Raw genomic sequence first — 18,432 nt, 5'->3', positions numbered from 1 at the left:
CATGTAATTTCCTCACTCAAACCACTGCCGCCAGCTGATTCTGCTACTGGTTGCTTTCAGAGGGAAAAGCTGCCCATAACTTATGGTCTAGGATCTGTTTTCTTCGTAATAATAGCTTATTTTTAGCAATAAAAGAGTTGTCAAAAAAGCCAGTGAGTATCAGTATTTGCGCTCATCAAATGATTACATTTTCAAGGTGTTTTCGCTTCGGTGAGTAATGTAGCCAATCACAGACATGTTTGTTGATTTCTATAAGAGTTTTTTACAACAACAAGTTTTTGTCCAGCCCTGAGTTCAGCACGTGCACTAATCCTATATATATATATATATATATATATATATATATATATATATATATATATATATATATATATATATATATATATATATATATATCAGAATTTTAATAAAACTTTTGTTTTCCATTCTTGACAAGGGGCCACATAACCGCTTCAATACATATGCCCGTCCGCATATACATGGGGATTCCCTTGCAAAATTGTGATGACTGACAGTGATAAATATTTATGTATCGAAATCAGGCTCATATAAATGTCAGGAAAACATGGTTCCTGGCTGCATGTCAATATCCATAGATCACTGGATCTTTGCCAAGTTGTAAGAAGCACAATATTGAGTCCAACCTTTAGTTTAAAATGATAACCGTTTGTTTACTCACATTTTCACCTATTAACTCCAGTCATGCAGCAGCTCTTCTGCCCTCAGTCCAGGCTGAGGGAGCGTGTTCCACTGGGAAAGTGACGGCGATGCATACCCTCTATACTACAGAACTTGATTAGCTGGGTCAAGTGTGTTTAATGAGTGTTGGAGCTAAATCATGCAGGACGTTGGCTCCCCAGGAGGAGGATTGGACAGCCCTGGTTTTGAACCTACAAGGTTTTGATTATGAGCCTAGTGTAACAGAGGCCTTTAGCCTCCTTGTTAGAGCGTACGACTCTCATGCCGGCTGACCCGGGTTCGAGTCCCACTTGGAGCGGGCGATGCAAACAGGAGGGGTTACATTGGTGCCGTGACCTTGGTGGAAGTGAGGTTTAAGGGGGTGAGTGTAACGGAGGCCAGCTTGTAGTCACTTTGCAAGTCAACTTCACTCCTCTGTCCTCATGAGATACTCTAGTGACTGACACTAGAGGTTACAGCCTTTAACCTCCTTGTTAGAGCGTCCGACTCGGCTTGGGGCGGGCGGTGCGAACAGGAGGGGTTACTCTATCTATTTAACCATTACATCTCATCCCATTCTCAACCTTTAGTAATAAACGGTGAAAGGTTTGGGAGAAGCATGTTCATCTAGAGTAGTCTGACAAAACTGTATGCACTCTAGGCCTATATTTATTACTTTTCTTCTGGAGGGCAACTATCCATGAATATTTTAACTCCAACACACCTGCCAGGACATTTATAACTTATCCTGAAGACCTTGATTAGCTGGTTCATGTATTCAGGTCTTTTTAATAGAGGTTGGAGATAAACTTGGATGGAATGTAACCCTTTAGGAGCAGGACTATACACTCTTGACATAGAGGGAACAACTCAAAAGGTCTGCTGAAGTGTTCATCCAATTCTGTTCCTTCCTTCAAACTCATTCTTTCCAAACCCTAAATTGTATTACATGCATTCCTTTCCATCAAACCCTTAGTTTTCTCTAGTGTGCAAGCTCCATGAAATATGTTCTGATTGGCTGTGTGGCGTTGCATTTTTGCCTTTACTGAAAACAGACACATTACTTGTTGATGGAAACTTGAGTTGCACCTGGTTAGGAAAAGGCGCAATATGCTGTTGCATCCAGCTTGAATAATAACTGAAAAAATGACAATAGATTTATATTAGCTTCCAAAGAATCAAGGATGCCTCGGTAGCATTTCCACCCCGCTGTCTCGCAAAATGACACTGAATTGGAATGCAGAAATGACATAGTTGCTTATTCACCCAAGCATGAGAGAACCCATCACAGTCAGCAAGATAACATGTCTAGTCCAAACTTAGACACATTCATACACACTACGAGGATTGCTTTGTTCTGGAACTCTAGTTTTTGACCCAGTGACAGGCTAGTCTCTGTGTCTCCAGGCAGCCAGGCCATGCGTTAAACAGCATTCACACACACATACACACACCCCTCCCCACAGTCAGGTGATACTGACCCTCTGCTCACAATGTGACTTCTCTGTTCCACTCCAACAGACAGATTCAAGGAGGGACGCAAAGAAAACGACAAGTAAAAAGAAAGTCAAGACACATAACCAGAAAAGAACCAACTGATCCCTAATCTAGAAAAGATGTAGCTGTAGCATTGTTAAGAAATTGTCTTGTTCCTGAGCAAACACACACACAGACACACACCGGAGACCCACAACAGATGGAGGAAGTATCCGAAATGTGGACTTACCTTGCTGGCTGCGCCTTTGGGCATAAACCACCACCACGGCTGCAAGAACCACACAGCAGAAGGACGTCACAATGTTGGCCATCTGCAGAGACACACACAGAGGTAGATCGTGAGGCTTCTGGCCTGCCCGAGAGAAACTGGGTGGCACTGATGCCAAGACAGCATGAGGAGGACAGTTTCCTCCTTCCTTCCTTCCTTCCTTCCCTCTCTCTCTCTCTCTCTCTCTCTCTCTCTCTCTCTCTCTCTCTCTCTCTCTCTCTCTCTCTCTCTCTCTCTCTCTCTCTCTCTATTGCATTTTCTTTCTTCCAATGTATCTGCCTGCTGATTCCCCGCCCCACTTCTCTCTATGTCTGCCTGCCTGCCTGTCTGTCTGTCTGTCTCTCTCTCTCTCTCTCTCTCTCTCTCTCTCTCTCTCTCTCTCTCTCTCTCTCTCTCTCTCTCTCTCTCTCTCTCTCTCTCTCTCTCTCTCTCTCTCTCTCTCTACTTTATAGCGTCTAATCAGTGGAACAATGTCCTCGGGAACTGATATTCTCTCTGGCCAACTGGCTGTGGGATAGACAGACCTATATGAGAAATAGGAAGAAGGAAAGACAATGCCAGATTGTTTGGATCCAGTATTCACCATCAAAAAGACCTTCTCAGTCTCTCTTCATCTGACCTTCTATTTATTTTCTTGCTCTCTTTCTTTCAAATTATTTTTTAAAACCAGTGGAAATGCTGTTTTAGCATTGATTGCTATTTCATAACTCATAACTCAGTATAGTGTTTCCCACACACATTTCGAGTCTTAGAGTGACCTCCAACACCTGACAGGTAGTCTTGCTTCAGACTCACACCATCGGTTGAGCCGCTGCTGTTATGGCTGACTTAGCTGGGCCATTTAAACAAGCAGCCTTCAGTTCCATTTAGTGTCAACAATGGCACAAAACACACTCACTTAAAATTTTCCCACTACCTGACAGATATCACTGAAACAGGTCTACTGATCAATCATAACTGTCTCAGTGACAGCCCTAGACTCTGCGAACAGCAAAACAATACACTTCTTTAACCAATCAGGAAAAAACTCGAGGCCCATCAATCATTTTGAGTATTTTTGAAAGACAATGGCCACTAGTGTGTCTTTGGTGGGCAGAGTTTTGGAAAAAGGGCATGTGGTTGAACTAAGCAAAAGTTTGCTGAAAGCTACTTTAATGGAGCTCCAGTTTCATTTAAATATACAGCGTGTAATTTATGCACTACAAGTGGAGCCAAACGGAACTACACAAATGATTAATATTTGATCTTAGAAAATCAGTTTGAGACATTGCAAAGATCACTTCTGAAACAATAGAGGTAGTATGTGAGATTACCAGGAAATGTGAGTCTAGGAAAATCTGAGAAGCAGGATAGCCTACTTAAACAAAATTTGATCTCAATGCAATCTCATTTACGTCCAGGAGAAATAATTGAGATATTAACAGAATAATGTTAGTGGTTTTCTTTCCTATGGGAAGACTTCACAGTGAAACATTTGAAATCCAGACCAAAAACAACACATTGTAGGGTCAGGATACCAATTTGTCTCCCTAAGCACACCACCATTTAAAACATTAAAAAGAGCCCACGGTTAAAACAAACACAAAGAGAGGCATTCATCAGAGTGAGACAGGGAATATTCATAACCGAGAATAATAAAACATTTTTTTTTTTTTTATTAAAAAAATCCTAGATGAATGCACACATAAAGCCATGGATGGCATACGAGCATTATTTTATTGTAGACTCACTTGTTTAATTGTCTCCCATGCTCCCAACGGTAGTTATTCATTAAAGGTAAACAGGAAATTATAACAACACCCCATTATCAGGATGGTTAACTCGCTAAACGAAATGTATACACACTTTATTTATATATTTAACATTGTAATCACAACACCGTCTCGCTAATTGTGGAGAACCTAGCGCACTTGTAGCAAAAGTTCTTGATTGTTTTTGCTGGCAAGCACATGCTCGTCTTGGCTGCCGTCGAACACGTAAGTGGGAGTGCTGTGCATATACTATTTGCTTTTATTGATGTGGGTGTTTAATATTGTGGATATTTAGCTTTTTGTCAGCTACTTATTATGTTCTGATTCATGGGTCTGCATACTTAGCTTGTCTTTTATCAACATATGCTATATTTACCCAGCATTCGTCACTCACTAAACACAAGGTTCACATACACACAAGTGTGAAGACGAGAGAGCAAACTATTTTCTTTGTTTGATCAATGTTGCGGACTAAAGTCAATATTCTACATTCTCGCCGAATAATGTCTTCGCGTTTGTTTGTCTCCGTGTCGTTCATCAAAAATCCATCATAAACATTGCATGAGGTCATCATTTACATACGGATGACAATCTGTCCAGATATTACTCACATGTTGTTGCACAGCACTGCTTACGGAGTTGTATACATTTATAAGTAGATAAACCTTTCACATTCAACTTAGTATGTCCAAATTAAAAGTATGTAAATGAGTATTTGAAAGTGCATTTTTCAATTACCACTGCTTACAAACCAAAGCTTTCCTCTATTCAGTTGAGATTCTTGAGTAAAGCAGAGAAATTCTTCAGTCTGTTGACTGACACTTCATATTTATTACAGCACTCGGGAGAAAAAAAATGGACTGACAGGAGTGAAATTAAAATTGTATCTCTCTGTCAGTTCTTCAGAATTCCTCCTTTTTCTAGCGGCCATAAGTAGCATTTAGCCTATCAAACTCGTGAACAATACATTTGATATCTGACAGCTCAGGATCCTTCTCTTAATGACATCCCATGGCACTGCAGATTTTATAATAATGTTGCTCAATGAGACCCATTTTGCTTGCCTTTATCTCCCGTCTTATTTATTTATTCATTTCTTATTTATGGCCATTGCTGCTGAATAGACGCATTTCTCTCACTGGTTAATTAAAATGTATAATTTATCGTTGGTGCTGAATGATTTTTTTTTTTTTTTTTTTGCACCCATCTCAGGTTCCTTGTGATGTCCTGTAAAATTTGCATTTAAATTGGAAAGCCTGAACTGAATGCTCGCAAAGAAGGTATGAAGTATCACAAAAACGTACCAGCCAGTAAAATTCCACCAAACCTTTTGCTCTCAGATGAACGGAAATTTCAGACTTTTTATTATCTGTATTTTTTTTTTATACTTTACCTTCAAAAATCTCTCAACTTGCAAAAGCATTCTCCAATATGAATCAATGTGGCCTAAAGGATATGGGGATTGGTCTACATGTTGAATACAAATAGCAGTGCCAATGGCATTGAACTCTGAAAATCTTCAGTAGAATATCAATGCTTTCTAGCAGCAAATGCTGTCTCCCTAGAGTGGCAAAGATGATACATAAAGCATTTAGCTTAAACAGCTCACCATGTACATGTATGGAGTTTTATTTTCGACCAATATTAAAAAGTTTTATACTGAAAAATCAGTTTCAGAATAAGGTATGTGCTTTAATTCATTTTAAACTTTTAAAAATGTATTGTTTTTTATTGTTAGTATATAGTATATAAATCCAAAATCCCTTTAAGACAAGTCATTTCACTCAGCGGCCATCTTTGAAACGCCTCTTGTGCATATAAGTACAGCTCCTATCTCTTTAAATGGGGAAACTTCATTTAATTTTCCAAAACCGTTTACCAAGCTTACGATTACATTTCCTATTTGAAATCACCAATGAAATCTGACGACAACGGTCTCATAAATTTTGTTTCTGCATGCTTGAATCATGACAAAAACAAAGCTGGCAGGTACAAAGCTAATGTGCATATTCAGTCATAAACCTGTCTCAGTGACTCAGTAACACTGACTGTTTCTATAGGAACCGGAGCTTCTAATGGCAGCTGCATTAATGCGATACGTTTTAATTATTGGCTCTAGGGCTGCACGATTATGACAAAAATCATAATTGTCGATTATTCCCCTGTAATTGTAATTGCGATTATAAATTACGATGATCACAATTTGCATTGAATGAAGTTTTAAATAGCTCTATAACAGTTTGAAGCGACTGAATGCCATATTGTTATATCAAAAGAAACAAGCTGAAAACAGTCCATTGGTTTGGTTTTTTTCTTTAAATAAAAAAAAGTAAAATATGAAAATTAAACAATGGGGCAGGGGGGGTGGGGGGTGCACACCGTGCGATTTTGGCCACGATTTGGCTGTCTGAGACAAATTTAGCAAATCCTAAAAGATTCCTCTGATCCTAGGCTAAAATCTGACGTCTTTGGTCGTTAGTTTGACATGTTCACCGGCAGCCGATTAATGAGCGCTGCGATCAAATTTAACCTCAGATGAAATTCGGGCAGTGTCAGAAGATTTGGCACACAATCCTGCAGTGTGACTTCTCCTACGACAGCAGTCAAATATCTTAGTTTTTCAAGACAAACTATGACCAAAACGAGAGCTAGAGATTTCTTTGTAGCCAGCATTTCAGTCCAGCGTGTAATGCAGCTCACTGTCACCGAACGCGTCATTCATTGATGATATAAAACGCCGGACGAGTTTTCTTGTGCGCGTCCGTTTTTAGCGCGCCTCCACCATCGTGCAGTCTCCACACGGCGATCATGTTCGTACAGTCTGACAAGGGACATTCACAAAGGATTTTGAAAAATCACACAGTGTGCAGGACCCATTAAGCACAGAAGTGGACTTTTTTTGTTGTAATTGCGATTACATTTTATTGAACGATTACATTATTGAGACATCCGTAATTGTAATCACGATTACAAATTTGATTAATATTGCAGCCATAATTTGCTCTTTAATTTAGTAGGTGAGGCTTATTTGCCATGCAACTCCCATTTTTCCCCCATCGTTTTCCCATTCACAAGTAATTAGAGTGCACCTAAAGTCATTGATATATCCTCATATTGCATATTTTGCGTTTATCGCTATTGAAACAGAAAACAAATGCAAGCATTTTTAGATGTGCATCAATTTAAATTCACAAGTCACAACGATAAACAAAAATTGTTTAATCTTACCAACTTTAATGCCCTTTTTACAACTTTAAATTGGTTCAAATCAGATACTCCATTAAAGCATCTTGGTTTATAGTAGTCAGTCATAATCATAGTTACAAGGCCAGAAATGACTGAGAAACTTGTAATGAAACGCCTTTAAGAATCTTAATGACCAAATAAAAAGTTTGCATTTAAATCACTTGTGATATTCATGATGATGTCGAATTTTATATTTCTAGCTAAATGATCACGCATATTTCATGAATATTCAATATATCACCCAGCCCTAAATGTGTCTGAACATACAAAGATAAAATCTCAATCAGTTTTCCACAAAGGCTCCAGTCTTTATACTGACACACACAAACTCTGAGGTCCTATCCTGTAATTAAAGTCTTGCATCCAAGACCCCTCCTGACACTAATTCCCTCCATCAATCCAGTCGTATCACAGATCTCTCAGATTAGCACCCATGCTACAGCGCACATGGCACGCGGCCATGCACAAATACAGCCAATAGCCCTGACATTTAAACCCGACACATCACCCCTAATCGCATGCCAAATACAATGTCAATCCTGTCATAGCCTGTGGAGCTGTGATCTCTGGGCTGCTGTGCTGGTGTATATATATATATATATATATATATATATATATATATATATATATATATATATATATATATATATATATATATATATATATATATATATATATATATATATCCAGTATTGATGATTGCGTGGTCTTTTTATTTTTTTATTTTTTTACATTTTATTACATTTCATATGGTTATTTTTTATTCCCTGCTTATTAACATACTCAAATCTAGTCAGAATATGAGTCTGATACCATTCCATTGGGCTGTGATTATGGGATGTGTTTCAACCGAACCAGGAAAGACATCAATTGGATAGACCAACAACCAATCAGAGCAATGATTGCACTGCACTGTGTTGCCAAGTCTGCGTTGTTTTCCGTGGGTTGTTTTCCATGTCTGCGGGTTGAAGCGACTATTATGTGATATAGACCCATGAATGCGAATTTTAGCAGGCAACCATGTCAACATAACACATATTTTACCCCCCAAATGCCGTTCCTTTTCCAGAGAACCCCCCGAGAAGCTATTGTTTTGGGCTAGTAGTTAGCGGGTTTTGTTGTAAAAACTTGGCAACTCTTTCTGCACGCACACTGGAATAAAGGATCTTTGCCGGTGTTGACAGAAAAGAATTTAAGGATACGCAGTTACTTACCAACATGATCATCATTTCAGTAAGAAATAGGTGAATGCATATCTGGCTGGAATCCAGCCTATGCTTATTACTATTACCACTAAGTTCTGTCCATGGTGTCATGTGGTAAAACCGACACATGAAACAGGAAGTTATATCATAGAGGATACACCTCAGACACTCATAAGCTCATGTGAAGGTCAATAAAATATCAGACAATTTGACAAAAATAATTTGACGGGTTATGAAATGTCACGTGGTTTGACTTCCCAAAACAGTAATGATATTTATGAATGATATTTGTAAAAAGAAAAAGAAAAATCTTGAAAAATAATACATTTTAGAAATTAAAATACGAAATCAAGATACGAAACCAACATGACTTCAGAAAATACATTTCCTAGTACTTAGCAGATTTGTTTTAAACTATTTCCCCCCCTCTTCCCTTTATCTTGTACACTTACTTTATACACCACACAATGTTCATTTATGCTGGGCCACTCTCTTTTTGCAATCTAATTAGGAACCCATTGTGTCCCTCGTGCCAAGTTAGCACAGCTGCATTTTAAAGCGTGCATCATAAAGAGTTTATCACGCATATGGCACCTTTAACATTTTTATGATAAAATAGTGCAGATGGACCTATGCAATGAATATTCATCAGTCAATGCCAATAAATAAGTGCTTTATGACTATATTATCCAATGTGAATACGCAGGCCATCAACAGAATGAGTTTATAGGCTGTGATACAGATTAGTTGGTGCGATTTTACACCATTCTGCTCTGCTATTACTCATCTGCATTACATATATTAGCCCTTGTGCAAATGCAAGTAGAAAGCCTCAATGCAAACAGCATGCTGTTGGTATTTACCCACAATCCCACTCTGCTCTAAATATGTAGTTCATATTCTAAATGAGTTATTGAAGTGAGACTCAGCTAGCTATAAACCAAGCTCTATGTGGTGCTAAAAACCCTCTATTTACGTTTTTTTTTTCCACAAGGACCTTAAAATGCAGCACCCATGAATAGACCCTTCCTGCTTCGGGCCTGGTCCTTACCCCGGCCACCCTGTGTGCTAACCACACCGAGCCAGTTTGGACATTACAGGGAGAATAAATAAGCAGACACCCTACAAAGGAATGCACACAGGATGCTTTTACCCTCTGTAAGAGGTTAGTGTGTGTGTGTGTGTGTACTGAATTTACCACGTGTTTGTGAGGTTCTGGATAAGGTTGTTTACATCATTTAACTAATGAACTAATTAACAAATGAACAAAAGAGTAAGTGTTAAGCCTGTCACTCAGTACTTCAAAGATAATGTAAGGAGTGGGAAAGGAATTTTGAAAAGCAAAAAGAGTTATTGTATTGGAGATTTGGACATATACTACTGAAACATGAACTTTGGAGATCTCAGTCTTTCCCTTTAAAGCAGTAGGACCTAAACAACTAGAAGCCCAGCAAACATTGGTCCGATGGCAATGTCGCGTCCCTGGCCAAAAATAGCTAGGATGGCATAAATATGTAATTTAGAACATTTCCTTAAAAAGCTTTCAGATGCATCCGTTCAACTTTCATTTTGGAACAATTTTTCAGCCCCAACGGGATATGTTGGAGGGACATCTTTTCAACGGTAAATAAATGTCCAAATGTTTGCCTAGGGAAGTATCTAGGTGGCCACTGTGTGGACTGACTATAAAAAAGGGTTTGATATCATCAAGTCAAGTCATAAACTCCTATCTTATTTTAGGGAATGAATAAGTTCTGCAGGTATTCTTCTCGCTGATGTTTGTAGGCCCAAAACGCCTTGGACTTTAGAAAGTCTTAGCAGGAACAGTACAGGGTCTCTTGACAGTGACTCAGTGATCTGTGACTTGTGATGTAATTATCCTTTTTCTATTGGTTTACTCGCCTAAAGAGGACATCTGTCATGCAGAGCCCAGGCTAATGGTAGGCCTATAGCACACTCTGTTTCTTTCTTTCCCCCCTCAGAATCAGAGACAAATGCAGCACTTTCAATCTCCAAAGACTTTTGAAGATCCATGGATCACAATTCATTATCATCCAACCGACTGTCCAATGATGAAGCAGAACATCTTTTAATGCTCCACCTGTCCATGGCACCTTATTGTTCAGATTGGATAGTATTTATGCTTACCATATCACCCATGCCCACAGGTGAAAAAGGTTAATTTGTCAATGTTTCAAGGTCTATAAATAAAAATAAGAGTGCTTAGGAGAGAAACAGATGTTTGACAGAGTCAGCCATTCAGATAGTTCGGGTTCAAAGGTTCCAGCTGGCAACTGCAGGGAGGAATGCCCTGTGGTGGTACCGGGGGTTTGCCTCTGCCACCACTGTGCAAAAGCAACATCTGTTCCTCAGACAAACTACCGAAACTGCAGCCAACTATTTACTATGCTCTTCTGATGTGACACACCAAGCAAGAAATGCGAAAAAAGTCACAATGAGAGGATCTTTTGGGCATCAGTGAGAAGATGAGAAAGACCAAGAGAAAGAAATTCAGAAATAAAAGAAAGAGAGGAGATTATCAAGAAACTGACAGATTGCTTGCTCTGAAGCCAGGGCTTTTTTCTTCCCAATCACAAAGGGATTATTTGCTTCGGAGAGTCCTTCAAACCAAAATACCACAGTGGCCGGGTCCTTCTCAGATCATTTATGTCCATGTTACAGATGTCAACCATGAAACTTCACCACTTGCTCAGTTCTCAAGCAATGTATTTATTCCAGATGACCAGAAAGGCCAGAATCCACCACAGAGTCAACCTTTTAGTGTAGGTAAAATTTACTGAAATGGATCACAATGAGCAATTGTACAACTCAGACTGGGGTGGCTAAAGATCTGAACTGGTAGATGAAAGGTTGACATAGTCAACCCTGCATGCTTCTATTACAACTGCATCCATAATCAACAAACACATCCCAAGGTTGCATCAGAGGAACGTCTCCTACTACGTGTACTAAAGTAGCTTCAAATATAGTGTCTGTTAAATTAGTTGTTCTCAGTTGGTTTTGCATCAGGGCCCAAATTTTACGCTTGGCATCAAGTGGTGACCCAACAGCGTGGTCATCACAAACCATGTTTATTGCAAGCGAACCCATAGTTGCAGTCTGTGTCGTCTTTTCCGTGACCCTTTTGTTTAGGTTTGTACTTTTTTTTTTTTTTTTTTTTTTATTTATTTATTTTTTTTAAGATGAGGGTGTCTTGCAACCTGCCCATGTTGGTCCCTACCTATTTTGGCAAGTTTCCCTCAAGTTACAAAAGAATTTGCTCAAAAAATATTGTAGAGTTTGATTGGAAACATCACCTTAAAAAGAAAGTCACAAATAAAGGTGACTTCCATGCCACCCTATCCACTCTACAACCTATTCCTGGGCTGTAACCTATCAGTTGAGAACCACTGTGCTACAAAGCAAATTAGTAATTTGTTACTAGAATGTTAGGTGACAGTATGGATACTCTGGTGTCAGCTGTACTAGTATGTATTAGACTCTTTTTGAACTCTGTGTTTGCACACCTTTATGTCCACACCCCAGAGGCTGGTATCCTACAGCTAGCTGAAAAAATTGGAAATTTGCCCAGGGGCCTTGTGTGAGCTGTAAGGCAGGACCCTGGCGAGATGCTCCTCTCATCACCACTCTGACAGAGTCATTAGGATTCTATTCCCAGCTTCCTTCTCCTCTCAGTGCTCATTAGTCATACAATCAATTAAAGCCAGTCCATGCTCACATCGTCTTTCCCTGCCAGATACCTAAATTACTAATGGCGAGTATATTCCACTGAGGTGGTTGGTCACTTTCCTTTACTCTGAGAAGTTTTTAGCATTATAAGTCGGTGGAAATGACAATTTTGTTTATATATTAAAAAAAGTACCTTGTGTAGTTTACACAAGTTGGTCAAATTATGCCGCAGACAAAGGCCATGACCAAAATGGTGCCCTTGATGTGGACTTGTGTTCTTGTGGCCTTTTTTGTTGATGTTGTTGTCCAAGAGGTCATCAAGATAATTGGGTGATCCAGTAAACAAATTATGGTTGAAAAGAGTGCCCCAAGATGCCTCTGTTTCACATTTGATGCACTCACAGTGGTACTGGTGCAGACTAGACTGTGATACCCAACAGCCCATGCAATAATACGTCATTCCAGGGTGGAGCCAACTGAGGCTCCAAAAGAGCCGAGGTCACCATTTGGAACAGAGACCAAGCTTGCCGAACTGAAATAAATACAAATTGTGTTTCAAGCCATCGTGTATGGTCTTCACAAACAGTAATTGAACAATGTCTCCTTCTATAGGTACCGTTTTGAGTTTCATTTCAGATTTAATTTCACACAGTCCAGGAATCACAAACAACATCCTCCTAATTCAACACAATTACACCACCAACCTGGAAATGGGTGTGTGTGCGCACTTTTCGCTCTGACAGAGTCCATCGATCTGTGCTGACAGAGACAGACAGCTCTCTTGCATCTCTGAGTGCAACTGCTGTGGGTCTTTTCACCTTGATAGGCAACTCCTGACTCAACATAACATAGATATTCATCAGCAACCTCTATGCTGTGTCGGACATTACAGTAGCGTGAACTACTAAGTCCGCCTTCAATGAAACTGTAACAACCAATGGGTCCGAAGCATGCTAAATATTTATTGAGAAGTCTTACTTCTGGAAGACAGGAGGATACAGTGCAGACATATTCGGAGAGTAAAGGGCACCTTAGCACAAAGGAACCTTAAATTCATTCACTAGCACATATTAAAAGTTGATTCAATAGATACTGACAGTTCCTCCTCTGAGAAAAGAGACCCAGATCATGTCTCACAGTCCTCTTGTCCCTTTGACTCAGTCATACTGCATAATAACCTCCCTCTTTTGAGAACAAAGCCTTCCCAGGTGACAGGTGTTTGACTTAATATGCCCAATCCAGCTGAGCTCCAGCTTACCAGAGTGCAATTGACAATTACATTTCACACATATTGGAGAAGGCCTGTCTAAAAAACTTAAAATTAGGTTATTGATCAGCTGACTCTTATTGTCATTGCTCTCAAAGTCAAGCCGGTTGTGTAGTTGGCCGTTTATTAATACCCATTTTATGAAAGGGAACGGTACATGGCGTGACACTGGCCAATCTTGGAATCCAAATACGAAATAATGCCAGACCTCAGTAAAAAAAAAGTGAGATAATTAATATTGAAATTATTACAACAGAGCTTTGTTGACTTTAGGGGGTTTCAGTCCACTTCTGTGATCACGTTCTGCCACGCATATTATGATTGAACTCAGACAAGGCGCCTGGCATGTTTGCATTCAACTTAGAGGGATGCAACTCAGCAAAATCTATAATTGCTAATAGCATACTAATAGGGAGAGATAATGGAGTTTATTTCTGGGGCCACTTTTGTGCATCTATTGACTATGTTTGGCAGGGATAGCCATGCTAGCTAATCCTTACACCACCTCTCCTCGGCTGCCTTCAGTCTGTAGGATAATAAATAATGAGCTTCAGTGAGTTATTGATCTATCTCGCTCGCTCATGTTACTCAGAAAGGTCTTTTCAGAATAGGAAAATTAGAGAGAGCGAAAGCTCCTAGCATTTCAAACAGAAAGGATATTAGCATTTTGATGGTTTGAGGTGGGGATTAGTCCTTCTTTTAGAGAAATCCAAGAGGCATAGATTAGGTATCACTTATATCATTCACAGCAAAATACTGATGCTTAAGGTACAACATGTTCAATTCGCAGACTAACTTAGTTCTAAATAATGTTTTTTTAAATGCCTTTTTTGATGCAATTACCAACCATGCGGAAATGACATTGATTACATGGTATGTAAATATTATAATAACCAAACAGCTCTGTTATATTTGTTTACCCTGATTGTCTAACATTTCAGCCATTACTGTCAGAAAGCCAAGAATATCCGAATAACGCTTTTCCTCGTTCTTCCTGTTTGGTCAGTAATAAACACCCCACACAAGCAGAGCTGCTGCTGTCATGTTGAGCAAAATCAGCTCACAGTGCATTAGCTGCTCTATCGGAGAGGGTATCGATCCCTCTGAACATGGTTTACAGCTACAGAGAGCGGAAGAGGGGGGAGGAAGAGGGAATGCATGCATTTTGCTTCATATCCTGGCTTAAAGCTGGTGATTCTTGTCTGTATATTGCATAACTGTAAACATTTATTTATAAAGATAATAGCAGTTGGCCGAGATACTGAGCGAACTCTGAGCGAACTTTGTTTTTGTCGTTATGATGTCCACACTGTGAATCATATTTTGTTAGGTAACTTAATATTACCAATGAATGAAAAAATCATTTTTTTTTTTTTTTACTGAAAATTATAACAATGGATAGATCAGGTAGAGACTACACACTTCAGTTTTACAGAGCAGAATGTTAATAATCTGGCTTGTAGATTTTTTAAATGTACAGCAAGATTTGTGGACATACTGTAATGGAGGGAACAACATTCGTATTATAATTCATTGACTTCCTCATCATAATCTGTCCTTTTCAGAATCAGATATTAAGTAACTGGTAACTTGTTAACTAGTAATCTTTTCATTTGATAGTTGTTTTTTTTCTACATTTAGTCAAGTAATCCTTCAAATTTCCTTTACTTCCTATTCACTAAACCTATAAAAATCTAAGACTTATTTTCGATATGTGATTTGGGAAATCACTTTGGTCTAAGTCGATGCTGTAATGCCCAGCAAGTGATTTGCAGAGAAAAGAAATGCATTAAGGCAGTGCTCTCACCTAAACAGAGATTACTCCTCTAATCATTATTGGCGTTGTCTTAACTAGTTTTATTTCACTTGGCAAATCCTGATCACAACTCCTCACTGAGGGAGCAAACATGATGCAGTCTTAGTAATTGGGCAAAATTTAAGCTTCTAGCAATGACCATGAACACCCTACCAAACGCATAGCAATGCCCTGGCAACCACCCACCTTAGCATTCGTGTGACAAGTTCTACAGAAAATCTAGTTTATTACTTTTTATTAAAAGCAGAACACAATATTATTAAAAAATAGTTCAAATTACTTTTTTGTTCCTTATAGGCACCCCCACACCTTTGGCACAAAGCTGATCGATATAATACAAGCTAAAACTGGAGTGTGAATGAAGCAAGGAAGCCATCTTTTCATTTTATAAGGATGGAAGTTGTTTTATCAAGGCCTGGGATGTAAGGAGTGTTCGTTGAACTCTAAAATGGATCGAATGCTCCTGTCATGTGGATTCTGGATTGATCCAAAGGTGTGAGCTTAGAGAATAGAAAGAGAGAGACAGGTGAGCACAGGTCTCTTGCTATATCTCGGCATGTTGAGAAATTTTCACATTGAGTTTGGTCTGGGAGGAATATAAAGAGAAGCATAACTGTACTTTCTTGACACACAAGAATGAATCTCATTGGTTCTTGTCGAAGTTTGAACGTGCTGCGTAACACAAAAATGAACCTTGATGGTTCTTTCGGAAGCTATAACGTGCTGCTAGCACATGAGAATGAACCTCATTGGTTCTTGTGGAAACTCAAATGTGCAGCGTAAGACAAGAGAATGAACCTCATTGTTCCTTACGGTAGCTCAAATGTGCTCTGTAACACACAAGAATTAACCTTATTGGTTCTTGCTGAAGCTCAAATGCGCTTCGTAACAGAAGAATGAACCTCATTCTTGCGGAAACTCGTGATGTGTAACACATGAGAATGAACCCCACTGGTTCTTGAGAAAGATCAAATGTGCTGCGTAACAAGAGAATGAACCTCAATAGTTCTTGAGGAGGCTCAAACGTGTTTCATAACACGAGAATGAACCTCATTGGTTCTTGCGGAAGCTCAAATGTGCTTCGTAACACATGAGAATGAACCTCATTGGTTCTCCTGAAAGCTCAAATGTGCTTCATAACACACAAGAATTAACCTCATTGGTTCTCACACTAGCCTAGAAATCTAGACACACCCTAGCGGCAGAAAATCTAATCTGCCGTGAGTATCGTCTAGTTACTCTCAATACACGTATGAGCTGTAAAAAACAAACTCTGGTCAGGCCAATCACATTGTGTATAGAGTCGGTGGGCAGAGCTTAACATAATGACAGCAAAGTTGCGCTTGCGTGCTACTAGTGAACACAGAAGCTGGCGAACGGCGGTCTTTCGTATCAGTTTTGACCGCGACTCTGGAAGATTTGGAGTTAAGCTTTTCTCTGAGAAAAGAACAAAGAACGGCACTGAAGTCATTCTTAAAAAGGGAAGATGTGTTCAGAGTTTTGCCGACCTGATACGGTGAAAGTTTAATCTTCACATGTTTACTAGCTTCAACTAGCTCCACTTCACATTGCTCTGGTTGGTTGTAGCGCTATCCAATTGCGTGCAGAGGGAGTTTGAAAGACAACCGTTTGTCCCGCCCCTCGGATTGAGCCCTGTCAGTGGTGAGTTTCCAGACCAAACATCTTGATGTGGGTCTGGCTTGTCAGGCTATTCTCACACATCAACCAATTCCATTCCATTTACCATATCTGATGTGTGCATTGTTGAATGTTAATGTGAATAAAAACCTACATTCAATTTGTATTCATATAAATTGATTGTCTCTTCAGAAAATTTGGACTGAACCGCTCAATTCATATGAATTTTTTGAAGCATCACAGTTGTAGTTGGATAGACTGTCAACGGAGGGACAGAGATCAGATTTCATTCAAATATCTTAACGTGTGTTTCGGAGATGAATGAAAGTCTTGCAGGTGTGGCACAACACGACGGTGAGTAACTGATGTAAATTTTCATTTTTGATGGTGAACTAATCCTTTAAATATCTGGATTCGGTCTGGTAACAATAGAAAATAAATCAGAGATGGATCATATGCCAAACAAAAAGCCATTACAGAGGGAAAAGAAGATTCTTTAAGAGGGATTTGAGTTTAATTCAGTGTTTAATTACTCTTTCACAGACATCCTGAGGGACTTTGGGCAAAGTATGACATAAATTTTAACACAGGTAGAACTACCTACAACATTAAGTTTTAACCACACATCTCTCACGCAGAGCTGATTGAACTTGGCTCAGATGTAAGCCTAAATGATGAGGAATTTAAATTACCTTTTAATCAATTTGAGATTAATCTGTCCCTGTTCTATTTACACAGCGGAATTCCATAATGCACTACAGCAGATTAGCATACAACTCATTAAGCAGCCAAATAAGTCATTTTGCACATATAACAACTAATGTACAGTCTAATTATGCAAAAGAAACACATTTTAATTCTCAGTTGTTGCTTTAAAAAAATATATATTTGTTGAATGGCAGGGTAAATTCTTGCTTGTGTGATCTGTGAGTGGATTATAAAGGTGGAACCATCAACTTTCCTCCATGCATTTAGAATAAAGGCAGGCGAAGCCAATCGAGATCCAGATTTCATGGCGGCTTTTCAAGGATTAGACAGCAAGCCCCTGCCTTTTGCATCCCTGCCTTTCAGACAAACGAAGCCCTTGATCTTTTTCAGATCATGTCGCGCACCATTCATCATTCTGACAAGTTTCAGAGAAAGGTCTCCACTTGTAAAGTTTCTTTTGTTAAATGGAAGATTATATTGGAGCAGACGCAATAATGGCCTTTACTATGTACACCAAATTAAGACCCTGTGAGCTGAAGATGTCTGCCTGTCAAAAAAACCCTAAATGATTTTCTGCTATTGGCACATGAGTCATTTTTTATTCGTACAAATCAGTTCAATGTGCTGCAACGGTACACAGCTTCGCATGAATGAAACTTGCCTCGAAA

The 18,432-nt window shown here is 39.2% G+C and overlaps 1 protein-coding gene across 1 annotated transcript in view; it reads right to left on the bottom strand.

The window, feature by feature from the left end:
* cntfr (ciliary neurotrophic factor receptor) overlaps window positions 1–18,432 on the bottom strand; it is a 238,069-nt gene that overhangs the window by 153,974 nt on the left and 65,663 nt on the right. The window contains exon 2 of the mRNA XM_067432680.1: window positions 2,405–2,486. Coding sequence (XP_067288781.1) covers window positions 2,405–2,486 — 82 coding nt within the window. The remainder of the gene's footprint in view (window positions 1–2,404; window positions 2,487–18,432) is intronic.

The sequence above is a fragment of the Pseudorasbora parva genome, chromosome 23 (assembly GCF_024679245.1).
Source record: "Pseudorasbora parva isolate DD20220531a chromosome 23, ASM2467924v1, whole genome shotgun sequence".
NCBI classification, from domain to species: Eukaryota; Metazoa; Chordata; class Actinopteri; order Cypriniformes; family Gobionidae; genus Pseudorasbora; species Pseudorasbora parva.
Note: the sequence above shows the minus strand (reverse complement) of the source record. Positions and strands in the feature narration are given on the sequence as shown.